The sequence below is a fragment of the Phycodurus eques genome, chromosome 18 (genome assembly GCF_024500275.1).
Source record: "Phycodurus eques isolate BA_2022a chromosome 18, UOR_Pequ_1.1, whole genome shotgun sequence".
In the NCBI taxonomy this organism is placed as follows: domain Eukaryota; kingdom Metazoa; phylum Chordata; class Actinopteri; order Syngnathiformes; family Syngnathidae; genus Phycodurus; species Phycodurus eques.
This window is the reverse complement of record NC_084542.1, coordinates 15,182,362-15,207,782: the sequence shown is the minus strand read 5'-3', so window position 1 is coordinate 15,207,782 and position 25,421 is coordinate 15,182,362. Positions and strand designations below refer to the sequence as shown.

At 41.6% G+C, this 25,421-nt stretch overlaps 5 protein-coding genes and 1 non-coding gene across 11 annotated transcripts in view; 1 reads left to right on the top strand and 5 right to left on the bottom strand.

The window, feature by feature from the left end:
* Positions 1 to 5,764, bottom strand: part of utrn (utrophin) — a 133,311-nt gene extending 127,547 nt beyond the window's left edge. Inside the window, exons 1-3 of one of the 3 annotated variants that reach the window (XM_061704390.1) lie at positions 5,502 to 5,764; positions 5,340 to 5,440; positions 3,735 to 3,864 (exon numbers count right to left, since the gene is read on the bottom strand). In XM_061704390.1, coding sequence (XP_061560374.1) covers positions 3,735 to 3,807 — 73 coding nt within the window. In that variant the 5' untranslated portion in view covers positions 3,808 to 3,864; positions 5,340 to 5,440; positions 5,502 to 5,764. Of the gene's footprint in view, positions 1 to 3,734; positions 3,865 to 5,339 lie in introns of all 3 variants that reach the window. The other 2 variants (XM_061704389.1, XM_061704391.1) reach the window with 2 other exon arrangements.
* Positions 5,765 to 7,649: 1,885 nt separating this feature from the next.
* On the bottom strand, positions 7,650 to 14,069 carry LOC133417097 (C-type lectin domain family 11 member A-like). Of its 2 annotated transcripts, XM_061704599.1 has the most exons (6): positions 13,989 to 14,069; positions 10,882 to 10,985; positions 9,715 to 9,829; positions 9,485 to 9,592; positions 9,324 to 9,407; positions 7,650 to 8,921 (listed from the first exon to the last, which is right to left on the bottom strand). In XM_061704599.1, the coding sequence occupies exons 2-6, from the start codon at positions 10,966 to 10,968 to the stop codon at positions 8,509 to 8,511; spliced, it is 807 nt and encodes a 268-aa protein (XP_061560583.1). In that variant the 5' UTR covers positions 10,969 to 10,985; positions 13,989 to 14,069; the 3' UTR covers positions 7,650 to 8,508. The 2 variants fall into 2 exon arrangements, with proteins under 2 accessions (XP_061560583.1, XP_061560581.1); XM_061704597.1 differs by lacking the exon at positions 13,989 to 14,069 and having other exon boundaries at positions 10,882 to 11,919.
* On the bottom strand, positions 13,076 to 13,158 carry trnal-uaa (transfer RNA leucine (anticodon UAA)). The gene has a single exon. It is a non-coding gene; the product is annotated as a tRNA-Leu (tRNA).
* A 568-nt stretch (positions 14,070 to 14,637) lies between the features above and the next one.
* On the bottom strand, positions 14,638 to 19,926 carry LOC133417102 (syntaxin-11-like). Its single transcript, XM_061704604.1, has 2 exons — positions 19,812 to 19,926; positions 14,638 to 17,675 (listed from the first exon to the last, which is right to left on the bottom strand). The coding sequence occupies exon 2, from the start codon at positions 17,666 to 17,668 to the stop codon at positions 16,790 to 16,792; it is 879 nt and encodes a 292-aa protein (XP_061560588.1). The 5' UTR covers positions 17,669 to 17,675; positions 19,812 to 19,926; the 3' UTR covers positions 14,638 to 16,789.
* Positions 19,927 to 20,258: 332 nt separating this feature from the next.
* On the bottom strand, positions 20,259 to 24,748 carry stx11b.1 (syntaxin 11b, tandem duplicate 1). Its single transcript, XM_061704162.1, has 2 exons — positions 24,430 to 24,748; positions 20,259 to 22,959 (listed from the first exon to the last, which is right to left on the bottom strand). The coding sequence occupies exon 2, from the start codon at positions 22,950 to 22,952 to the stop codon at positions 22,056 to 22,058; it is 897 nt and encodes a 298-aa protein (XP_061560146.1). The 5' UTR covers positions 22,953 to 22,959; positions 24,430 to 24,748; the 3' UTR covers positions 20,259 to 22,055.
* Positions 21,322 to 25,421, top strand: part of mthfd1l (methylenetetrahydrofolate dehydrogenase (NADP+ dependent) 1 like) — a 35,469-nt gene continuing 31,369 nt past the window's right edge. For 2 of the 3 annotated variants that reach the window (XM_061704159.1, XM_061704156.1), the window contains exons 1-2: positions 21,347 to 21,411; positions 24,483 to 24,612. The gene's annotated coding sequence lies outside the window, so the exon portion shown is untranslated. Of the gene's footprint in view, positions 21,412 to 24,482; positions 24,613 to 25,421 lie in introns of all 3 variants that reach the window. The other variant, XM_061704158.1, reaches the window with a different exon arrangement.

Below are 25,421 nucleotides of genomic sequence, written 5' to 3'. Positions count from 1 at the left end.
TATAGAAGTGGAACGACACACTCGCATGGACTGACCAAAGACATTAGATCCAACAGACATGACAGCAGTTCCCAAATTTCCATTTTCCATGATCCAGCTACCCATTTTTGACAGCTTAACCTTTACACTAGGGCCTCGGCTGAGCTGAAGCCCATCCCATCTGACTTTTGGCAAGAGAAGCTGGGTACCCCCTGGCCTGGACAACCAATCACAGTTAAATAGTTCACCTAATAATAATTCAAAACGTTCACGTTTCTTTGTTCTTACGCCATTGTGTCAGAGCTGGATACTTGGCAGCTTTTCTTTGATTCGTCATTCGGTGTTTCTGTCAAGTGATTCTTGATGTTCGAATGGTTCAAGTGTCAATACATCAAAAACTAAAACTCCCAATCCAAGGAAAACAATGAAGGCCATATCAACGACAAAACAAAGCAAAATCTGCGGCTGCCGTGAACGCGTTGTTTTGCTTGCTCACACGCAACCGTCAACACTTCTAGGACAACCCTGACGATCAGGTGGCAAATGGCACTGCAGATGGTTTCCATATTTCACCAAGTTATTCATGTCCAAGTAATCCAAACTGTCACAGCATGAGAACACACCAATGCACACAACACACACACACCAGCTGGAACGCATCCAATTACACGATCCACCCGGCCGTCAGAAAACTTGATGCCACACCCTCCATTTGACGACGATCACATTCTTCATCTCAGCTGCTGCATCTTCGTTGTGTTTCATGTCACACCCAAAAAGTGCAAGCAGATGGTCAAAGACGTACGTTCGCAAGAGAAGATTGTGAGGGAACGACAAAAAAAAAAAAAAAAAAAAAGTAACCAGTAACAACAGGAGAGAGAGAGAGAGACAGTCACAGTCTTAAGTGTGAGGATGATATTTGACCTCTCACATTTGTCTTCCCTCAGGAATGAGCAAAGCAGATCAATCAGACCAAGCTGTGCCATGTGGCAAAATGTACCCGCTTCAAGCCCAGCCTGCTATGTGCCTGTCGAGTACTTTTCACCAAGACACCTGTGTCAGTTTTCTGTTCTTTCCAAATTCATCCATATATTTTGAGATCGGCAGAAAGATCATACCTCGTTAATTTTCCGCGGGTTTGAGAACCAGTGTTGTGTAATCAATGTTTGCAACCAGCTATGAGTGTTAGCATGACGACATTTAGGGAAATGAATACAACAGACTCGCAACGAAGGCAGCTAACTAGCTAACTAGCATGGCTAACATCAGTTCGTTTCCGCGCTGGCGTTACCTCACAAAGCGGACAACACCAGAGAAGTAGCTACTCATTTTATGAGAACTAAGTACTTTTACTGTTGTACTACGTTTTGATTTAATTTAGCAAAATTATACTGTTTTTCTTTTTACAGTAACTAATATACCTGCAGAGCTTGTTCTATTGAAGGAAAAAAAAAAAAAAAAAAAAGTTATTTACCCAATCATTTCAAAATCAAACAGCATTAATTGGAATACCGTGATACCGCAATGTTTTTGCTCACAGCTACGCTACCATCAGAATCGGATATCGCCCAATGCGTATGGCTAACCTTTTAATTTTAAGCTAAATTGTCCGTCAAGTGTTAGATTTTTCAAACTCTATAGTGTTCTTGCCTCGATGTAGAACGATATCCCTGAAGCAGACTTGAATGGTGGTTTGGTCTCGAACATCTCCCCCAAAAAACGGTTTCAGTGTAGTTTGCAATTTTATAGTTAGTTCAAAGACGACCAAAGTCCGCCTGGAGGTGTTGGAAGAGGGCCAAATGCTCTGTCAGGTACCTTCCTCCGACCTCACTCATCACTTGGCTCTCAACTTCTGGTGCATTGTGGGATCGAATAACTGGTTGACATGCTTGAAACATAGAGTTGCCCCCCCCCCCCTCCCTCCCATGACACTCCACAGGAATTGGTTTGAATGTACAGACGGAATTTAGCACTGTTGACCTCTACTCCGCACATACGGCGCATCCATCAAAATTATAAAATGGACTCGTCTAAAGATCAGGATGACCAAAGACGACATTCTGTCAATCAGTAATGGTGGTGCTACTCCCTCTCTCTCTCTCGGTGTGTGATCACGTGTACTTCAGCTACATGGCGGCCGGCAGTTACAAGCGCGTTAATGTTTTCTTACAGGGGCTCGTCTCAGCTGCGACGACATCCGTCCCACCTGCCCACCGCGCACGTGCTTCTCACAGTCAACCTTAAAGTTTGTGCGAGTAACAGTTTGAAAACGTGGTACACGGGGCCCGCCTGCACTGCGATTTAAAGCCGTTTCCTATGACTGAACCCAACCTCATGTAATCCCCTTCACACGCACACACACGCACGCGTGAGACCTGCATGATAGTAAAACCTTTCCTGTATTTGCTCCATGAGTTTTGGGTTCAGTAACTAGGCTACATGCCAAATCCCCCCCCCCCTCCATTCCATTAAAGAAAACATTACTGTGGGGGGGGGGGGGGGGGGGGGGGTGTTGCTAGGAAACCTGAATCTTTGCGAGAGGGGAGCCATTGTGGTCTGGACACAAACGTAAATTACAAACTGCAACGGCACAGTGGAATTCCAGGCGTGGAATCAGCGAGGCAGGGCGAGAGGATAGGAAAGTAAAACTGGCACAAAGCTCGAGGGCGGAAAGTTGCAAAAATATGCTCATTTTAGTTCAAGTGGTGACTTTCTGTTTGCTGTACATACAAAGAACAATAAAAACACATATTGTCGCTGTCCAAATATGGTCAGTTTGATACTTTTTTCACGAATCTATCCTATTGGTCTGTCCTCACACTACATTATTAACCAATTTAAAGTGTTGAAAATACCGAGAGAAGAAATCTATTTCTCTTCCACTCTCAACTGTCTGAGAAGCGCTGCAAAAGTCCGCCTCTTTCCTCACTCTGCGGGAGCCGTGCGGCGTTATGTTCCTTCAAGATTGAACGTGTGGATGATCGTTGGAGAACAATAAGTGAAAATATTTAGGTTAGATACATTTAAGTAGGCTTGTTTGTTAAAAATGGATAGCTGTAACGGTTCGGTGCAAAAGGAAGCGGTCGGCTATGTAGGTGCTGTACTGTACTAAGTTTGCATGTAGAGTCATATCTGCTTGTTACACTGCTTAGTCACCGCATCCTTTTATTTATTGCATCACTTACGGCTAAGCAAAATGTTACTTTCGACATTGCCTGTACCGTTAATAGCAGTTTTATCACAGCGACAGTTTGACCAGTGAATTCTTTTTTATTTCCGCTCGATTCCTTATGGAGAATAAAATGATTCTTTCAACGTAGTTTGGAATGATCCCAGCAGGAAGTGATCACAAGAGTGGCAATTCTTTTTGATGGCATCTCACCATTCTCGATTGACCACCTCAAGGTTACTTTCTCTTTGTCCTTTCCAACAAGTATCTCCGGTTGTGCCTCCAAAGTCAGCCAGGGTGTGAAAAGGTGACTTCGTGTTGGTGTGACCGCTTGAGAGCGCCTCGTTGTTGCGCTGTCCCGGGCGGGATAAATTTTTATGTCTCAAACATGTAGTTACAGTATGTGTAGGCAAGATGCCAGATGAAGTAGCACTGATTTTCCCAGGTGGTAGAAGTGGTATTTCATTGGCAGCTGACAGCTGAGTGGGGCGTGGTTTCAGCGCATTCAGCGGACACGCCCACAGCGGTTGAGAGACGAGACAAAGGCTTGATTTTTCACGATTTTGAAGCCTCACAATGAACCTACCTGATCGCGACTTGATGATGTCACTGAACTCCTCGTTGGCTCCGCCCTCCGCAAGGTCGCCGAGTGACGCCATGGTTGCGAACAAATCCGAGAGCGCGCGAGGCTTTGATTGTTCAAGGCGACGCTGCACCTGCGAGCATCAGAAAACATTCAACGTCTGTACAAACGCACGTACACACTCAAATCACACCTCTGGTCACATTGACGCACAACAGTGGGTGGAATCGATACACAATGCAACAAAACAATACAATTTATGGTCGCTTGAGGGTTAGTACAGCATTTATCATTTGAGAACCCCCCCCCCCCCAAATAAAAACATTGCGATAACCTCCACAATGTTCCCATTGTTTGGAAAATATGTCAGGTTAAATAACTACTGTTTGATTACATCATGAAGCAATCAGATAACTGAAGTTTTTACAGATGTTTCAGGGAAACCAAAAGGGACCTATTATGGAATAAGAACATGAACATTGCTGGTTTACCATGAAAGGAGATCTCGTTTGTCAGTGAAACTTCTCAATGGATGATGCACGGAACCAAAAGCAGCGAAGGCAAGCCCATCCATGATAAAGTCAATACATGTGAGGACAAACCCAAACAAGTGAGGTCCATATGATGTGTCCTAAAGCAGCAGTGTTCAAACTACAGCCCGCGGGTCCATTTGCAGCCCGCCATTTATTTTTTTAACATATACTAAAAACAACATTTGGCACATTTTTGACATGTTTTGCTTCAATTCACTGGACATTGTATTGCTCCTTCTGGTGTCCGTGCCTTGGCAACGAGTATTATACAGACAAACGGACATACTTGTACATGGAGAAGGTCCCAGCTCCTCAGTAAGCCAGTAATATTAGTCGTTCTTTGCAGAGGATAAAGAATGCATGCCTGTGAGAATTGTTATAGTGTCTGTCTACATGTGTTGCGCCACTGTTTTTGTTCTGTTGCTTCAAAGACCGCAGAGACACCAATGCTATTGGTTACCCTGTCTAGGGCGTTTTGCATTGTTTGTTAGCATTCAGCTAACATAGCTTTGCTTTGTTAGCATAGCAAAGCTATGTGGTTGTTGCAAAATACACGTGTAATTCTCCGTTTTATATTTAGTTTGACGACGACATCCAACCGGGAGTGGAAGTAAACACCTTGAGGCCTCTTATTTGAAGAATTGTTCCCGATCTGCGAAATTGCTGCTTGTTGTGAAGTGAGTTGAGTTTCATTGCCACCTTGCCAGTCTGCAAGTGGCACTTGCATCCTTGCAATCTTGAGTACACCCATGGCCGCTCAACGGAAGAAGGGTCTTGCAAGATGAGCATTCATATGTGTGTCTCTCGCTCCCATGAAATCAAAAGTTACCTGTGAACACCTTCACTTGAAAACATTTTGTGTGTGTGTGTTGTCCCTTTAAATGCGTCACAATTCCAGTTCCTCTTCCATCAAGTTTGGCCCCAAAACATGACAACACAAGTCAAGAGACGCAATCAAAACTGTTTGGAAACCACAATCTGAAAGGTTGATTGACTTTTTCTTTTCTGATTCATGTTTGATGCATTTTCGCAGTGTTTAAATCAGGCTTAACCTCACCCAAAAGAGACAACTCACCTCTGCTGTCACCGGGAGGGATTAAGGAGACGTGCAGCGCCTCAAAACAAGTCCAAACCGTCCGAATAAGGCCAAACGGTGGCAAGTCGAGTCACGGAAAGCTTAAAAAGTAAATCCCGTTTGAGAAGGTCTTAAGACATTTTCGAGGTATAAGACACTCACTCCTTCGTAAAATGAGGTGAAATCTCCCGAAGTACATCCACTGCGAACATCCACTGAATGCCAGAGGGGGAAAAAAAAAAAAAAAAAAAGTTGGACAGCTTTTCTTTTTTTTTTTTTGTCAAAGTGAAAATCAAACCGTCGTAATCTCGAACGCACCCGACAAGATGTCCTGTTTGAAAATGTAAAAGACTTAGGGAAAGGAAACACGGGGCAATGTGTGGAGAGACAGCCGTGACTCACAACTTTGTTCCCGTGTTACTGTTTTGTTTTTTAACCCCTTCTGGCGACAATTGTTGTCAATGTTCCATAGTGAGGAGCGGAAACAAAGCGGAAATGCTAATGTTCGTTTTTCGAAGTAAATGCACAGTTGATAAAAATCCCAAGAGATCCTTGAGAGTTTCTTAGTTTTATTGCAGCCTTGTTTCCCAAATCTACACGTTCACTTTTAAACATGAATTAGTCACGGTGTAGAGTCGAACACGGTTAAAATCGTCAAGCGTCAGAGTTCATTCTTTTATTTTGAAATAACAAACCAAAAGCACACTGCTCGACACTGGGTGTTTTGACACAAACTCTGCTGCTCCCCCCCCCCCCCCCCCCACTTGGCGAGAGAAGTTTCCTTTCGCCACGATGGAAACATGGCGCGGTGGGCGTCACGTGACCTAACGCCACCCAACCTGCGATGACATTAAATAAGCGCGTTTGAATACACTTTGGAACACACTAATATTCAACAGAAAACATATCCAGTGTGGGAATAAATATTAATATGGGAACTGGTGCGGCTCATAAAAGCAATGCAATCAAGACAATTCAAACAATGTGAATCAATCGGATACACATCCAGCAGTAACTTTTTTTTTTTTTTTTTTAAACATTATGTCCTATTTTTTTTGCTTTAGTTTATTATTATTATTGCACTCCACTTAGCGTAGGACTGCATAGGCCGAGCATGGACTGAATTAGAATGAGACTGAATTATAGACCCAGGGAGAGAGACTTGTGTCTTTGTGAATCAAGCAGAGATGTTGATCGTCCACCAGGCTGTTAGGCCACCTTCTCGGTTGTCACGGCGCCTTTGTGGATGCTTCCTAGTCAACACAGCTCAGTTACACAAACCCGACATATCAAATAACAAACTGGTGTCAAACCCAAGGCCCGGGGGCCGGATCTGGCCCGCCACATCATTTGATGTGGCCCGTGAAAGCAAAAACATCGCAACATCAATTTCCATGATTCATACTAAAATCTGTACTAAAATTTAAAATTGTCATATTGAAGGAATCAATTTGTTGTGTATATGTCATATGATGAGGCGAATAACTATTTATATGGTTTCACAGTCATAACTGCCCGCTGAGGGAAACGGCCCGTGACAAAAATGTATTTGACACCTGTCTATGGAAAGCTGTTTGAGCATTTATTCAAAATCCTTGATATCCAGTTTAAGGTCCGTGTACTGTCTTGCACTATATTATGACATTTCTGCACACTAGGTGGACAGCTTTGGAAAACTAGTAGTTCAACTACTGTACATGTTAGGAGTGAGGCAAAATTGTGCAATAATAGACCAAAAAAAAAAAAAAGAAGAAAAACACAGAACTTTTTGTACAGCCTGTCGGAACTTAAAGAACAAAAGTAACGACTATGGTTCTTCGAGTCCTGGATGACTGCCAGGCGGTATTGTAAGGGTGTGTCGAGTACAATAACAACAATGACACTTGTGAACCCTGCGTGACCCCACGATAGGTTAGAAATGAAGGTGTTCTTTTGCCTGTCCCAGCAGAGCGGTCGGTCCCCTCTGCCCCAAGAGAACCAGCAGAGTCGGCTAAGTCAAAGAGGTCCACCTCTGCTCAACTGAACAGATCTAAAACCATCAGCACCACCTATGGCTCTCAATTGTATTTATGTCACATATGCCCTGTATTGGCTGACACCGATACGTTTTGATACAATGTACATTCAATCGCTCAGTGCAATTATTTTGGATGGATAGTTTCTGACACCTAGTGGTGACCATTGCATATATATTTTTATATCAAAATAAAATAGCGTCCACTCATCTTTTCAAGTGCATCAGAAAGTCTTTATTTGTGTGTAGCTGTCAGGAAAACAACCATGGTCTGTTAGTTTCAAATAAAGCCACAAAGGATTGTGTCATTCAGAAGAAAACACAAAGACTGCAGATGCAATTGCTCAAATGTTTTTTCCCTATATGATGTTAACCAGTAATATGAATATAAAATTAAGTATTTACATGCAACTCCATGTAAAATATTTCTGTGGGAGAAAAATATGTCACACAAAAGGACGTATCTGATTTAAGTTCTAATCTCAAAATATTTCATTTATCAAGTCGCTGTCCCAATTCTGGGAAAAATGGAAATATTTTTCTGTGTATCATTTGCGGCGTTTATAAGAGATCCAGAGAATGAACGTGATTCTTAACTTAACTACAGTTGGCCAAGCAAGGTATCGTTATCCACTTAACGACAGTTACAAGATACAAGGTACTTTTTTATTGACAATTCTCCAATATGCATAGCACATACAGAAGATTGAAATTATGGTACTCAAGGGCCCACGGTGCTACAAATAATGCTATAAATAATAAACATCCGTATAAAGAAGCTAAATAAAACTATGAGCTAGCCAGCAAGGTATTGTTATCCACTTAACTACAGTTAGCCAGCTAGGTATTGTTCGCCACTTAACTACAGTTAGCCAGCTACATATTGTTTGCCACTTCAGTTAGTTGACCTCAGTTAGCCAGCTAGGCTTTGTTAGCCACTTAACTACCGTTAGTTGACCTCAGTTAGCCAGCTACTTATTGCTTGCTACTGAACTACAGCTAGCCAGCTAACATTAAAAAAAGACCAATGTTGGTTTTAAGCGTGCTTAATTGTGTGTGCCGCCATGGTTGTCGGCCAAGGCCCATGGAGTTGTCGCTTTGGTGATGTACAGTTTGTATGCAGTTTATGGTTAAAATTGAGGTCAAGGAGTTCATTTAAAGAGCCACCCTGTCATCAAACTCGCACATGTAGTCCATGGCCCTGTCGCAGTAATGGTCCCACCAGTCGCCGTCATCTGACGCCATGGCCACGCAGTTCTCGTGCTTGCCACCGTCCGGCTGGCCGGACAGAAAGTGCCTGCGCCACTGGAAGTAGGAGACGGGCGTGCCGTCGTCAAAGATGTACACACCCTCGGCTGCCAGGTCATTAACGCCTAGCCACACGGGCCGGTTGCCCGGCCGAAATAAGGACTTGACGTAGTCGGCCAGCGCCTCCTGCTCGCGGCGGTCACGCGGCATAGCCATGCGGCCCCCCCGCTCCATGCATTTCTTGGACGCGCCTGCGTAGTCCTCGTAGCTGTGGTACACCAGGTAGCATTTGTAGCCCACCCGAAGGCCCTTCTGGCAACCTGATTGTCCAAGAAAAAACATGGTTTCAGACATTTTCTATGATTATCATCATCTATCCATAGTCATATACTGACTTTGGCTCCCTCTTGTGTTGAAAAAAAAATAAATAAAAAGGGAAATCTTTTAACACACATTTTCTAAAGTTGCATTTCCACCAAAGTTCCAGGAGTTTATTAGTACTAGTAGTTCCCGGAGCTTAAAGGTTCCAATGTTCAGAATTCTAGCCCTGACCCCCAAAAATTACTGCACATCCCAAAAGTACTACCCCAGCTCCCGAGCAGGGTATTCTTTCTCTCCTGATAACCAAATTTGTAAACTATGGTCCTCGAAATGTTCCTAGTCCATGTGTATTCCGAATAAAACCAAGCATTTTGGCTGAAATAGTGTGAAAACAGGCTTGCCTTCCAGTCTTCCTGTCTCTTTGCGGTTGTTTTTGCTGTGCTGGTAGACTTCCCGGATTTTGTCCTCCAGCTCCGCCATCTTGTCTGCCATGTTGGGGATGAAGAGAAAACATCAGTGAAACCAAAAAGTGAAACAGGTTAGCATTAGCGTGACTTGGTACCATCCATCCTGGACAGGCGCTCCATTAGCTGGTCCACACCGACATCCAGCGTATAGTGGCCCACGTTGAGCCTGTGCATGGCCTGGTCCATCCCGGCCAGTCTGGACACTGTAGAAGAAGACAGAATGTTACTCTGCTGAGAGATGACAAATTAGCATTAGCCTACAGACATAATTATTAAATTGAAAACAAAAATAAATAAATAAAAAGCAGTTGGTGTGAGGACGCACAAACATAGTTGTAGGAGATTTCAAAGTCTGATGCTGGGTTGGTGGGGTCCACTTCCGATGTTGGAAGAACGTCGGGAACATCTCCTCGAGACTTTTTCACATCTGCAAGAGACACCTGATGCACAAAACCCAGAAAATTGACATTACATTGCCTTAAAATTACAAGTATTACAGCAGTTAGCCAGCTAGCTTCAGTTACCCAGTTACTGTATGTTAGCTAGGTTGCAGGAGTTATCTCAATTCTTCCGGCAGCTAGTTAAATTAGCTAGTCAGCTTCAGTGAGACAGCTAGCTCAAGTTCACTATCAAGTTTCCATTCGCCAGTTAGCATCAATAGAACAGTTAGCTTTGGTATACCAGCTCGGTACAATTAGCCAGCTAGTACTAGTGTACCAGTCAGTTTCTATTAACCAGTTACCTTCAGATAGCTTTAGTTTAGCAGCTAGTTTAGATTAGCCAGTTACTTCACCTAAACAGATAGCTTTAGTTTACCAATGAGGTAGCAAGTTGCCTTTAGCTAGACAGTGTGCTGTCGTTTAACATTTAGCTATATTATCAAGAGCCTAGAAATATTTATGGAAATTAGTTTTTTCCTCAAAATTTGCTTAATTTGGTAATTTTTTAAATTTCAGTTATTTTTAAATGTTGCTTTTGTTTTTATTTAATTCATTCAACAACATTTCTATTCATTTAGCTCATTAAATAAGTTATTGTAAATAATACAATAAAATTATACTTTTAACTTTTTCAAAATGAAATAATTGGTTACTTATAATTAACTAAATTGAATATCTACAATTGAAAACTTCAGAATGAATTATTCTTTTATTACTAAAATGAACAATTACACACATTTCACATACATATATTCATGGTTTGTTTTTTTTTCTTCTTCCAAATCTTATCTACGATTGAACCTTGTCAATCTGTCTTTGTTTTAAAAATGTGTAATGCGTGTAATGTAGAACTTCTGTCCAACTCTGGTCTAAAGGGTGTTACCAATATTATCCATCAATTATGTCATCGCTCCTGGGAATAGAAAATCCAGCAAATAGTCTTCTCATGACATCCTCCTTTAGTGCATACACTTTTCAACATCATTTTAACAAATTAAGCCATAGACATCATTCAATTTAGTTTTTAGGACATTCAAGAGCTCAATACAGACCTGCGTTGGTTGCGGTGTCCTGGCCGGAACACAGCAGCCCAGCGAGCACAAACACAGCAGAGCGAGCAACCTGGCGACCGGTCCCATTTCCAACCTCCCAACTCCTGAAAGAAGCATTAAAAAAATCCCCCTTTTCTCTCTTCCCTTCCTCTCTCTCTCTTTCTCTCCTTGCTTCTCGCCTCCCACAGAGACATGACTCAGCTGGAATACTGGAAAAAATGATCTAAAAAAAAATTATGTCAATTCCAAATATTATGCATGTGATTTCATCCCTACTGGTTGCCAATTGTCCATTTGCTTCTTTATTTTTGTTTTAAGGGCGCCACTTGCTAGTTGCCAAACAGGAACATATTTTTTGTCTTCCTGTCCCTATACCATTTCCACTCTTTGCGTACAAGATTAAGGTGCTATAAAATTAACAACAACAACAACAAAACATTACAAAGACACGGACCGTAGATTAGTTTCGTTTACAAACCTTAATTCCAATTAAATTGGGCCGTTGTGTAAAACGTAAATAAAAACAGATTGATTTTTGCTATAATGAGGACGTTCATTATTATCAAGTGTGTTTATGTTACGCAGTTTGTTGAATTGATGTCTTAATTAACTGTCATCTTACATTTATGTTGCACCGTATTTTGCATTAAACCCTGACTGTGAGTTGTGTGTGATATAGTAACCTCCCAGTCAGTTCTGTTGTGTGCTAAGCTAAACTGAGCAAAGTAATACTTGGCATCTTACCAAATATACAAACTGCTAAATCTGTGAGAGAAACTGAAATATTGATGTAAAACACAATATTTGATGCTTTATATGCTACTTAGATGATTTGAGGCAGACTCGTGAACCTGGAAATGTATGGAATTTGCAGTGTGAATGAAAGCTTCAGTGCGTTTACATTGGCTGTAAACAGCGACGTTGCAACAGTGTGCGCCCAAAACCAGTGTCAGACTCATTGGCCAGTCACGTAAACAGTTGCCAAACTCTGCACGATGCGCGACAGGTCAATCGGGTTTGGCCAAGTCACTCGGTGTGCGGGAGGTAGCTTTTGTGCTGATTACTTGCAATTCACCCAGCCAATACGCTGACCGTCTTCAAGTTTTATGATGTCACATTACCATCATACCGCTTTCCTGAAATAAGATCAAATTTGTCATTGTTTAAGCCATATTTGTGGTTGCAATGTGAAGACTTCACACCTCCAGTATGGCGCCGGTGGTGGCCAGTACCCGGATGTAGTCACGTGACAGTAAACCTCAATATAAAGTGCCAAAAGCAAACATGGTCGGTCAGTATGGTTCCACTTGTGTCCCTTCATGTGGCTGCACATAAGCTTTCAAAGGGCTCCCTGTGTCTTCAGAATATGCTGTAAAAGTTTTTAAAAACCCGTTAACTCGTGAAAACCCATTATCTCGTGGTATTCTATTGACTTCCGTAGGCTGCCTGCCAACCGAGACACCAAGGGAAGGGACAAACTGACTTGGAGGGCCCTCTAGTTTCCTAACATTGTAATTACCACCAACACATACCTACCTTATGTGTCACAATTGAATAGAAAAGGGGATTCTGACGAAAATAAACCAACAGTTCTATTTAGAAACTGTAATTTTATACTTTTTTTCTACTTATGATGCATGGAGATACTCATCGAGGTATTTCCAAAATGTCAGAACGATTTAAGGAGCGAGGACCAATGTCGTTCGCCCGTTTTACATTCTTAGACCAATCGGCGTGGCTTATTCCTCCTCTTTCTTTATTTGACCAATCGCAGATGAGAAACGATTGACGACACGCTCAGAACGCGGAAGTAGAGAAAAAGCATTAAATAATCACATTTATCCCAACGTTGCAAAAGTCAATCTCATTACTTTTAACTGTTAACTAGTTTATAATTTCTATATAGATTATTATTTATTATTATAGTTATCATGTTTGGTGATTGAATAATGGTTAGGAACGACGACCAGTCGCGTTCGCTGCTTTTTAACATCTCGACGCCCATAAACACAGTTCACACATTTGACCAATCAGGTATGAACCGGCGAGTTGACTGCGATTTGATTTAGTATGTAAAGTTAATATTTGTTGTGTGTTTAGTATGTACCGTTAATATTTGTTGTGTGTTTACAAGATCATGTTTCATAATAATTTTAGCAATACACGTGTGAAATAATTCCAATCAAAACAGAATTACCAGGAGTGGGGTTCGAACCCACGCGGACATATGTCCATTGGATCTTAAGTCCAACGCCTTAACCACTCGGCCATCCTGGTATACAATGATTTGCAACGACAAGAAACATTTCGATATAGGTATACATCCTAGTCGACCTGTCGAGGACCAAGCCAGCTTTGAAAATGTTTCACTTCTTCGTCGGTAAACTAAAAAAAAACACGACAAAACGCACCAAAAACTACTTAGCTCGCTAGCCGAAGGCAAACCTACATGAACTAATACAGTTAATCAGTAACCCTCACTAAGCAGCCATGAGACGTTTTTAGGCATTTGACTTTGAGGGCTCTCAAGCAGTTTAAAATATAACTATGTAATATAATGTATGTATGTGTAATATAAGGGAAACATACATATATATACATACATACATACATGCAAACATATACACTTATATGCAACTGAAAATATTCAAAATGTACTCCTACACAAGAACCTCGAAGGGTCCAACTCTCTCACGCACCGACTAATCCAGTCACTCGCCAGCTAACTTCACAACTCAACTAAAAACTCGGAGGTTTCAAGCGTTATAATGAGCAAAAGGTACTTTGAACTAATGACATAATCCTCACAAACCGAGGCCTCCACTTTTGCCCGAGAAATGCTCCGAAGACTCTGTTCCTCTGGCTAAAGTGAATGTGAGTGGGATTGTTGTTTATCCATAAATGTCATTATGCCGAGGTCTCCCCCCCCACCTCTTGCCCAAAGTCATCTGTGCTAGGCTCCAGCTCACCTCTGACCCTGAACAGGATAAGTGGTATTAAAATAAATGAATTGCCGGGCTATTTTAGTCTTTGTGTTTATTGTTATACATAAAGCAACTACAGAGTAATTAGTATGAGAATAAACCATTTTACCTGTCCAACCTTACCCTGTTCGGACTTTATAAACCCGGAAAGTGAGCTGTTCAAAAGGCCTTGTGCTGATTTAGGTCCGAGTCACTTGAACGAGCAGCTTCTGTGTTGAAAGTTGTCATCTGGCTGTGCCCTTTCACATGTTTGAACCTCCCACTCTTACACACAAGTTCGTGTGAAGGTCGCTACATTTGCGTCGCCTGTTTAGGTTACTTTCATTTAGCAGTGGGTCAAGCTGTTTATCAGACTGTTCCGTTTTGGTGATATGACAGAAACATAGCTCTGCGTTACCGTATGATAAGACAATAACAACCTATCAGCCCCTATGACATTCTGAAGTCTTCCCAGGTAGTGCCTCTCATTCTGAATGATCCGAATTGTTATTGCGACCAGAATAACGTTGTCGGGTGGATTTGATATAAAATTCCAGACTGCAAAAATAACTGAGTCTAAATCAACAACACCTCTGCGGGTTCTAGCTAGGTAGCGCACTCTATATCGTGACGAGACACAATCAAAAATCAATTCCACACAATGGGCAGAAGCCACAGCGATCAAGTTGATTATTATGATTTGATTATTAGGAACAACATACTGACTAGAAGCAGTATCTTCTTTATTCTGTAGAATAAAACAACAATTCAAATGAAGCAACAAGGAGCACAAAATAATCTCATCGCGTCAATGCAGTCACGTCAAAGGCAAATTGTTTCTTGTTTATAGTTATTATCTGTATATACGTAATAGTAATGTATAATTTGACTCAAAAGTATAAAAAAACAAACAAAACAAAAAACAGTTCGTAATAATAAATCCTATGAATGTTTTCCATCCAGAACGAGACCTGGTTTCAATTGACTTAGTGCAGTACATTGTGCCACTGGAAGTTTAGTGGCTCACAATGCTGACACCTAGTGACTGACTGGTGACCGGTACTGGACGGCTATAGCTCAAGCCCCTGACCCTGAACTGGATAGTAGTTGTTATAGAATTTTTTTTTTTTTTTCTTCACATTGGCGGCGCAATGGTGGGGTTAGCGCTGCTGCCCTGCAGCAAGAAGTTTCTGGGTTTATATCCCAAATCCTTTCTATCCCTGAGTTTATACGTGGATGGGGCCACTCCGCCTTGTCGCAGCACTCCAAAAACATGTGACAATGTTTGGTTAGGTTTTAGGTTTAAGTGTCCTTCAGGAGTGAATGCGGTCTTTAATGCGTCAGCTATGTGATTGAAAGGGAAGAGTCCTCTTGAGTCAGGGTTCACCAACATGGTGCCTGTGGGGAAGTTGTAAAAATAGCTCAGCCAGTGATGGCACATTGTGATTTCCTAGTACTATACGAGAATTAAATGATCATTTGAAAATCGAAACACGAGCAGATATTTATGAGCTAAAGTGTTGCATATCAAATTGTATCTGTTTCCTACCGTGTTAAATCATTGTTGATCATTATGAGAAATCATTAACGTGATCAGAGTCGTCACATAGTTGAATACCATTAGTTTTTTTAAAAAAAACATAATTAAAGGTAATTCAAGCAAATTTGTTGTTTCAAAAATGTATATCGAATTGGTAGCCGTTCGCATTAATCAATCAGCACCCAAGAAGTAGGCTTCACTTTCAAAAAGTTTGGTGACCTCTGGCTTAGGTCATCTGTGATAGACTGCACCTTGTGACCCGGATCAGGATACGCGGTATAGAAAACAGATGGACCAAAGTATAGTGACACATGGGCATTCCTTCCATCCATGCTTTAGGATCTCCATTGAACTTAACATGCATGTTTTTGGAATGCAGGAGGAATCTGGACTATCCCACACGCATTCCAGTTGCAGGATTTATGGACCCTGAGACTGCCTGCGACCATTTATCGCAGGGTGTTTGCTGGGGTTGAGATCAGGACTCTTTCAATTTCCCACCTTACTCTTTGAAGTTTAGCTTTATGGATCATACTGTAGTCACTGATGGTGTAGTGGTACACTCGCCTGACTTTGGTGCAGGCAGCGTGGGTTCAGTTCACACTCAGTGACGGTGTGAATGTGAGTGCGAACGGTTGTCCGTGTCTATATGTGCCCTGCGACTGACTGGCGACCAGTTCAGGGTGTAGTCCGCCTTTTGCCCGAAGTCAGCTGGGATAGGCTCCAGCGTCCCGCGACCCTAACCAGGATAAGCGGTGTTGAAATGGATGGATGGATGGATGGATGGATCATACTGTAGAGTGGTGCTGGTACAAAACAGGACATTTCGCAAACTGTTCCCACAAGTCTCTGAATATTCTCATTCATCTGTGTCATTTCATTCTCAGGGCATTGAATCGGTCGCAACTGGACTGTTCTGGTTGTCTTCGAATACGTTTCGCTTCTCATCTACGCAGGCTTAATCAGTCTTGACTCTTAGGTCAACACTCAGCTGTCTAGCTGCACCTCAAAGAGACAGATGGTTTGAAAGAGGAGCGAGAGAGGCCATCTATGTTAAGGTTGGAGGGCCATCTCTAAACATAGGAGGAGGCTTACGACACCACCTTTCTCACACACTAACTCGAACCAAATGCTTTGGTTTCCACACCAACACCCAGTCTAGTGCTGTCCTAACTAGCCTTGTAACATGAACTGATGAAGCCTGCTCGGGTGAGAGGCCAAACATCTTCGAAGAAGACCAGAACAGCCCAGTTGCGATCGATTTAATGCCCTGAGAATGTTCCCTCAAGGTTGGGAACAGAGTGTACAATTGATGTTGCCCAATCTGTGATTAATTAATTGAGAGGTGTCTCCCAAGAAGTTAATGTATATATGAATCCTCAAAACATGTAATATTTGTTTTAGTTTATTCTGACCAACAGGGTAGACATGGGCAACATTGCAAAAAGGGATTTTTTTTCTTGTACTGTTTTGCCCTGTTGATGTCGACAATGGATTTCTGAATATAGTGCTGAGTGTGCGACACGTTGGCCTCGATGTTATTGAGCATGGAGCACTGCTCTTCCGTCAGCGCGGCCACTTCCTGGAACAGTTCGTGGACTTCCTTGAGCCGGGCCTCCAGTTCCACCAGCTCCTTGTGTCGGTCTTTGATTTCGTTCATTGCCCAGCGGGAGGAGTGGCCCTCTTGGGTCGGCAGGCTTTGGGACAACTCGCTCCAGCCTTCGCACCCTTTGTCTACGGTTTCATCTAGTTGCTGGTCAGTGATTTTAGTCCCTAATATGGAGGCCTGCCGCTGGATTCGCGCCCTGCAAATGAACCGCTGCATTTCCTCCGCCTGGTTGTAATTCCCCATGGCAGCTTGGAAGGCAAGGATGAGCGAGTCATACTGCATACAAGCAATGCGACTGGAAGCTGACTTGGGCCCCTCCATTTTCTCCATCTTCTTGCTTTCCTCACCCAGTGCCAAAATTCGAGTATGCAGCTGTTGGCCTTGCTTCTGGATCCCCCTGGCGATGTGGTCCGAGTCCCTCTTGACTGTGGAAAAGTGGCGGACAGTGGTGCGAAAACGCTCATTGTTCTTGTTCAGGCGCTCCACCTCCAAGAGGAGCAAGGAAATCTCCTTGCGTATGGACTCGGCTTCCTTCAGGATGCTCTCAATGTCCAAGGAGTTCTCAAAGACGATTGCCTCATGAACTGTCGGTAGCTTGCGCTCGTCATATTCCATTTCTTCATTGTTCTCCAACTCCTCCCTAACATTTCGCAGCCTCTCCAGCATGTCCCGCATTCTGCCTCTGTAATAGAGGAAACATGTTATTGTTCCTGCTTCGTGCTTGTGCACAGTATCACCTTTTCTCAAGAGCTTACTCGCTGTGTTTTCACTCCAAAATATGACTGGGGGGAAAACCAACGGCAGCAACGCCTTCGCTGCTGGCCTTAACACGATCAAAAGCACTGAACTTCATTTACGACCTAAATCCTAATATTTGTTCCATAAAATTTGATTGATTGATTCCGTTTTCTGTCTTGTTTGTGGGTGTTGTATTTTTTGTCGAATCAGATTTAAGCCAGGTCAATCGAATCTGCCCAGAATCAGTAGTGCTGGCTGATTTAACTGAAACGGTGTTAGCAGTGGGGCTTTCTCTAACCAATCGGATTTTAAAGTTGTCCTCCCATGGTCAGCGAGCCATCGTCTGATTGGTTGGTCAAAGCAAGCCAAGTTCAGTTTTGTATAGTATTGATTCTTTCTTTTAGGTATGCACCAATACCGCTTTTTTCCCCCAGACTGAGTACAAGTGCAAGTACTTCCGTCTGAGTACTTCCAAAAGCAAGTACAGATACTGGATAAAGCCATTTCGTCTTAAAATTGTGATGACAATTGTGATTTTAATCAAATATTGTTCAAACTTTTTGGTATAGTCATGTCAGAATCAGAATCAGAATCATCTTTATTTGCCAAGTATGTCCAAAACACACAAGGAATTTGTCTCCGGTAGTTGGAGCCGCTCTAGTACAACAAACAGTCAATTTACAGAACACTTTGGGGACATAAAGACATTGACAAAAAACAATTGTGCAAAAAGAATGAATCGCTATTGGTGTTGTAGTATCGGAGCTTTTTTACGAGTACGATCTGAGTATGCGTGCAGATGTACAGATCGTTATCAGTGCATCCTTGCTTTCGATAATTGCGTTGTGATAGTGGTGGTATTAAGAGATGGGCCAAGTTGGATAAGTCCCAACAGAAGGCGGTGGTGAAAACCATGTCTCACTCAGAAGAATCAGTCAGAAAAACGGACAGCCGTAGCAAAGTGGAGACTGGAGTGCAGCTTCCATAGCCAAGCCACAATACCGTGTGCATTTATTATTTTGAGCTTTCTAGTCATTTATGATGTAATGTAACTGTATCACACTGAACAGTTCGTTGTCTGTGTTTTGATTTTCTTGTACTTTGTACTATTATGCAATAAAGGTTTAAAATAATATCCATCCATACAGTTTGTATAGCAGTTGTCGTCTTCAGGGTGGCCAGGGAGCCGGAGGCTACGGCAGCTGACTCCGAGCAACAGAACAACTTGGACTTGTCGCCAGCCAATTATGAGTAAAACAAACATTCTTACTCACCTTCAACACCGTCACTGAGTGGGAACTGAACTGCTGCCTGTGCTGAAGGCAGGCGAGTCTGCCACAACACTACTTAATCGGGGTAAATACAAGCATCATCCCTGTTGTTGTTGTTGTTGTTTTGTGTTTTTTTTTTTGTGGCTACTTGCATGAAAATAGATTGATTGCTGCTGTTTAATCAATTCTGATCTGGTAAGAGTACATAGTGTTGCAAATTTTATATATATTTTGTTCTCTTCAAAATAAATGTTAATGTTAACCATTTATAATTTGGGTCATAATAATTGTGATATCTTGTACTGTGCAGCGGGAACTGATGGAGGTACGCTGAACACAATATATCGGTTGTCAGCAACTTTTTCGGCGTCACACTCAAGTTATCCATCAAAATAAACATTGGAATCAGATTATTAGATAAGTGCGGACATATTTGATAAGATAAAGCACTGTGACGACCCAAACATTTTAATCAAAGTCATTATCAAAACTAAAACATAACACCAATTTAACTTAATACATTTTTTGACCGGTCTTGCTCAACTGCTTGGTGATGCAGAATGGTGAATCTGTACTGTAAACCATTTTATGCCGTAGCAGTTTTTCTGTGCAACAGAGGAGATCTGTATACTGCCTCTGTGGTTATTTGTATTAAAATTGATATTTATTAAACATTGCAGTCAGACAAGAGAGCAGACAAAAAAAAAAAAAAAAAAAACACAAGTAAAGATAGGATACTAGCTGTAAGAGAAACAAACAGATCAGAACATATGATTGTTAGAATGTTACATTGGAGTCAGGTAACTTACCCTTTTTTCTGATTTCCTCGCACAAGTTCCAAAATCAGGTCACCCCGACAGGGCACCTGCCTCTTGATTTATGAAATCCGAACAACTTGAGAGAGGATGTTTAAATTTCTGTCAAAGGAAAGGTAGCTGTCAGGTGTACATGCAGATGTCACAATCCTTAAACGTAGGCCCTCCCTTTCGAGCAACAACTCTTCCTGGAAGGTGTCTTTGCATAGTTTGTTGAATGTAAGAAAGTCAAAGACCGGGTTGACCTGTTCGTCGACGTCGCGCCACAAGGAATGTTTTGAAAAGATTCTATTTTAACTCCAGCACACGATGTATTTTTGCTAATCAGTGAGCTGCCGTGTTTTGCAAAATGACACGTGGGTAGGTGACATTTGAAATATTCATGACATCATGGCGTTCATTGACTTTTTTTAGAAAGAATTTTTCCGGTAAGGGCTTGAATAAAGATCCATCACTTGAACATGTTTTTAATTAGGGTTTTTTTTTTTTTTTATCGTTGAATGACAGACAACAGAGATTAATTTTAAAAAAGAAAAAAAAGTTGCATACATAAATCCACGGCGTGGATTTGTGTTTGTTTTGTGCAAAAAAAGGATGAAAACAAGGTTTTTGGTGATCAGGCAGCAATAATTCAGTAAATCATAGACATACAAGACATTCTAATGGACATTATAAACAGTTTTCTTCAAGCGTCCACTAACTAAAAATTCATTTTTTTTACAGTATATTTACATACCAAGGTTCAAACATACAGCATGCAATAGTTCTGAGCAGGAAAATGTATAATCTGGCATTTACAATTTTGTGTTTTTATACAAAACACGACAAAAATTAATCCGGATATTTCTAACATGCTTTTCATTGGGCGGGGATGTATTGGAAACTAATTGTGAGTTTATTTCTTTGAACTGTGGTGGGTTTTTTTTTTTTTTTTGTCAAGCCCAGAGGAATAGGGTTTTCTAAAGTTGTGCTTATCATCATTCGTTATGTGCAAAATTATTCTTATTCTTATTATTTCTTGTTTCCTGGTTTGAGATACCCATCACAAATCTTTCATACAAATATCTTAACACAATCACCAAAGTATTTTTATTTTTTTTATCCTCAGTCTCTTATTATACTCAAGTTTCACTTCCTGGAGACACAAAAAAGACAGAGACATCCACATATGACGAAGAACACACGTACCGACAATTTTCCTCACTTGATGATTCTGATTCTGATTCTGATTGCGATCCAAATCAGGAGGCGGCAGATTGTCAGATGACTCTGAATGATTATCCTGATTATGGTGCGGGTTGTATTAAGAGTGATTTTTTTGTTTTGTTTTCTTGCCCGTTTTGCTCGGAAAACGGTCGGGGCCGACCACCGTAAATATTAAACCTGTTCAGTACCAATCGATACAGAGTTGGGCGGAGCCACGCACTTGGTGATTGTGACGTGAAACTGAACGATCGCCAATGAGGAAGTTTGTTGCCGTGCACAAATACAGCAACTGGGTGGGTTGAGTGTTTCTATAACGTGTCATTCACCGCAATAAAAATGTCAAGGGGAAGAGTTTGCAACCGCAATCTAGCTACCAGACAAGCTAAAAGTTAGTCTATTTCTTCTTCTACTACTACTGCTGCTTTTTCTTTGTGTTTTCTGTTTTTTTTTTCCTCACAAGTCAGTATTTGTACTACCAAAGACGAATCGTAATTGTCCCTGGAGATACCGTTATGCGTGTGGAGTGTTGATCGTCTCGACGACACCAGACATTATAAGAGCAGTTAGCACTCACAGCATTTTTTCCCCCCTCGGTCATGCGTGGGCTCTGTCGCATTTAAAAAAATTGGTACGTGTGTAATGTTCCCTCGCTATATCACGGTTCATCGTTTGCGAGCCTGCTATAATGCGTCTCTTTTTAAGTGATCGTTTTTTAGGGTTTTTACAGTTTGCTTATTTGAATGCCCTCGCATGTGGGAAAGAAGAGCCACAGCCGCTGTTGTATTTTTAAAAAGATCTTCTGGACCTAAACTCTATTCATCTGTTCTCGGTACTTTTCTTGAATCCTGTTGGGGAGATTCAGGAAATATCGAATGTCAAGAGAACAGTAAAACACAAAGAGACTCGCGGCACACGCGCGCAAAAGCTTCTTTCGGCCGCAATTCTCGCGCCTCTTATCCCCATACAGCCGATTTTCACCTACTGCAGGTGGTTCTGGAACATATCTCCCGTGATAAATGAGGTTTACTTGCTTTAGTCAAAGCACGGGAAGCAACTACAAAACATCTTTTTAAACGGATTGTTCCTGTCGTGACGCTTGGCCTTGCCGAGTTTGAAGACCGCGTCCTGCAAGACCTCGTCCGTTGTCTGAACGTTGGTCTGGATGGAATCGAGCATGGAGCCCTGCTCCTCCACCAGCAGCGCGACATCCAGGAAGATCTCGTGGACTCCCTTGATGCGGTTCTCCAGGTCCACCAGCTCCTGGTGGCGCTTTTCGATCTGGGACAGAGCCGCGCGAGCCGTCTTGCCCTCCGCCATGATGTTGTCGGTGAAGATGTTCCAGTGCCCCTTCTCGATCATGTCCTCTACCTCGTCGCCGGTCACGTCGCGCCCCACAATCTCCATCTGCCTCTGGATCTGAGCTTTGCAGTTGTCTCGGTGGCTCATCTCGGCCTCGTTGTAGTCAAACATGGCGTCGCGGAAGCCGTTGCTCAGGCAGGCGTACTGGGTTCGGGCGATGCGTGCGATGGCCGAATTGGGGCCGTGCGCTTCTTCTAGCTTGCGGGCCGTGTTATCCATGTCCCGCAGGTGCGACAGCACGCGTTCGGCCCGTGTCTTTATATCGGCGCCGATGGCGTTTGCGTCCCTTTTGACGGTGCTCATGGTGGTGACGCTCTGGAGCATGCGAGAGTTCTGCTCCCGGAGCCTTTTCACCTCCAGACGAATGAGCTGGACGTCTTTGTGAATTTCCTGCGCCTGCTCGAAGAGCTTGGTCATGGCGGGGCTGTTGTCGAACACCACCGCCTCGTGGGGTAGCTCGTCCTCCAGGTCCACGTTACTGAGGGTGTCCGACAAGGCCGACTCGGCGTACTCCATCGGCTCCACGTGGCTACTGGACAATTCCTGCATGTAGCTCAGTCGGTCCCTCATGGTTGAGCTGAAAATATAAGAAATGACAGGTTTTACATTTTTAGCTCATTTTGTTCATCTGTTCACAATCTTAGCAGAGCTATTGGAACTTTGTTTTAGCAGAAAAGTCAAGGCGACACTAGCTAGCTGATAAATAACAACATGCAACGCAACATGATTTTTGTTTTTTCTTTCTACTTTACAGACTCTGAAATTGGAGTACTTTATTTGTTATTTTTTTTAGGAGTTGAATCAGTACTTTTATCAGTCTTTAATTTCACACAATTATTTCTACTTCTTTTTAAGTACAGATCGTGAATACTTCTGCCGCCTCTGCTACTAGAAATATTACCTGACTGGTTTCATCCATAAAACTGGACCAAATAATAATAAAAAATGTAGCCATAAAAAAAGGTTATATTTGGCAAAATGTCTACATGAGAAATCAGGCTGCCTTCTTCCTTGAAGGTGGAACCCACCCAGTGCCTGGCACTGGCCCAACAGGTTCTCAGTAAAATACTTTTAAGGTTTTGCTCCTCACCAAACGGGTTCCTTTAACCTGTCATCTGACTGACGTCTTTTTCCAAGCCTTCATTTTGATTCCTTAATCGGGGACGAGCATCACGTTCGGGCAGATACCGTACCTTGTTCGCAAATACAGTCTAATTCAGACCCCCCTCCGAATTGAATGGGTGAGAACCAATAGCAGACATTCAGACAAGTACTGTCATCAGTTATTGTTCAATGAGACCTCTTATGCAAATACTGGTGGAAAGGACATCAGTAACGAATACTGAGTTTAAGACCACAGGTTATTAGAATATGGTAGTAAGATTCATTTATTACAGTAGCGCCATTCAAAAAGTGCATTTCATATATCATACTGTGTTTAGATTGCATACAATGTGGAATAGTTTGACTTTTTTTTTTTTTTTTTAATTTCAGTGATTATAGTTTCAGCAACAAAAGCCGGCAGGGGATCCCGGTGTCTTAAGAAATGAGACTTTGACATAGGAAACAATCAAAATTATTTTTTAATCCAGAAGATAGGGAGGAAAAGTATTTTACAGTGTGTTTAAGGAGTCTGTTTAATAGACGGAGTTTGGAATTGAACTGCTGAAATAAATTAACTTTACTATTCTATATTCTAATTCATAGAGATGCACCTGTAATATTACTGGGTCACTGTAGTATCACGCAAATATTAGGATTAAATGTATGGAAAATGGATACCTTTGTACTTTGACATCGTTATTTGGTGTTCCAGTTTTCGTCTGACCAATAAATATTCTTATGAATAATATGTTGCTTATTTAATAGTCATTTTGACACGTTTGCCACTAAACTAAATTAACGGTGCACTGAATAAACAACATTTGTTGTTTTCATTCATTTGACCAAATCTTATACAAATTTTGAAGCCACAAAAAGTGAGTCAGGGTGAGGACATCACACAAACTTAAACCTTCAATAAAATTACTTCGTAAAAGTGACTTACCTTTTGTTTTGTGTCGAACGTTTGTCTTACAAATGAGTTTGCTGTTGTTGCAGCACCATCTTACATGTGCGGGGAGCAGCTATCTGCGGCCGCCGACGTCGGTTGACTTTTGTCCGAGTAACAGAAGGAGCGAGGCAGGAATGAAGACCGGTGGGTTTGTGACGGCAAAGTTTAAAAACAAAGGTGCGTGATCAGCTGTGGGAGCGCCGGTTTGAAGTTGATGCGTGTTTCTGCGACTAAATTGAACCAAATTACGTATAGGATTTATTGTATTTGTCACCAGTTTTGCTTTTAACGAAGAAGAAGAAGATTGTTAGGGGTGCTGATGGTAATCAGAACGATTCGAGCAGCCAAGCGACGAAAATGATTTGCGACGTCTCGAAAGTTCAGCCCCTTGACACATTCAATATGGCGGACGCGCTGACATATCAAACAATGGACCAACCCGCTCAAGCTAATGTCGATACGTATCTAGTTAGTGTCTATGTTTTTTTACGACAGTTCTTTCCTTATGAGGACCATTTTCGCAATTTAAATTTTAAAACCGGCAAATTGGCCATAGAAAAATAAAAAAATAATTGTAAACAAAACAAATTAAATGAATTTAAAAAATAATTAATTTAAAAATAATTACTTAAATTAAAATTTTAATGAATCATGTTTTTATGTTTTTATTAAGTTAAATGTGTATGAAATATTTGTAAAATTGTTTTAATTTAATGATAATAACATGAATGAATAAATACATTTTAAAAATGACAACAAATATTACAGGACTCTTAATGTAAGTGGGGCGGATTAAAGAATCTGAATCATCCCGTATTTTATTCACTGTAAATATATATTTATACAATTTTTTTTTTTTTTTACCCAAGTAGTTCTTTTCTTTAAAAGTGAAATTCATAGTTTCATTAGTGCAAATTCCATGATTTTATGTTGATTACATCTTAAAAGGAAAATCACAAATCCACCATCTTATAAAATTAAAGTAA

Excerpts from the sequence above, each read along its gene's own strand:
- LOC133417102 (XM_061704604.1), bottom strand. The coding sequence starts at position 17,668 with ATGCGGGACATGCTGGAGAGGCTGCGAAATGTTAGGGAGGAGTTGGAG.
- stx11b.1 (XM_061704162.1), bottom strand. The coding sequence starts at position 22,952 with ATGAGGGACCGACTGAGCTACATGCAGGAATTGTCCAGTAGCCACGTG.
- LOC133417097 (XM_061704597.1), bottom strand. The coding sequence starts at position 10,998 with ATGCTTCTTTCAGGAGTTGGGAGGTTGGAAATGGGACCGGTCGCCAGG. Across the intron at positions 9,593-9,714 it reads AATCTCCTACAACTATGTTT|TGTCCAGACTGGCCGGGATG; the intron begins GTGCGTCCTCAC and ends CTTCTTCTACAG. Across the intron at positions 9,408-9,484 it reads GCGCCTGTCCAGGATGGATG|ACAAGATGGCGGAGCTGGAG; the intron begins GTACCAAGTCAC and ends CCAACATGGCAG.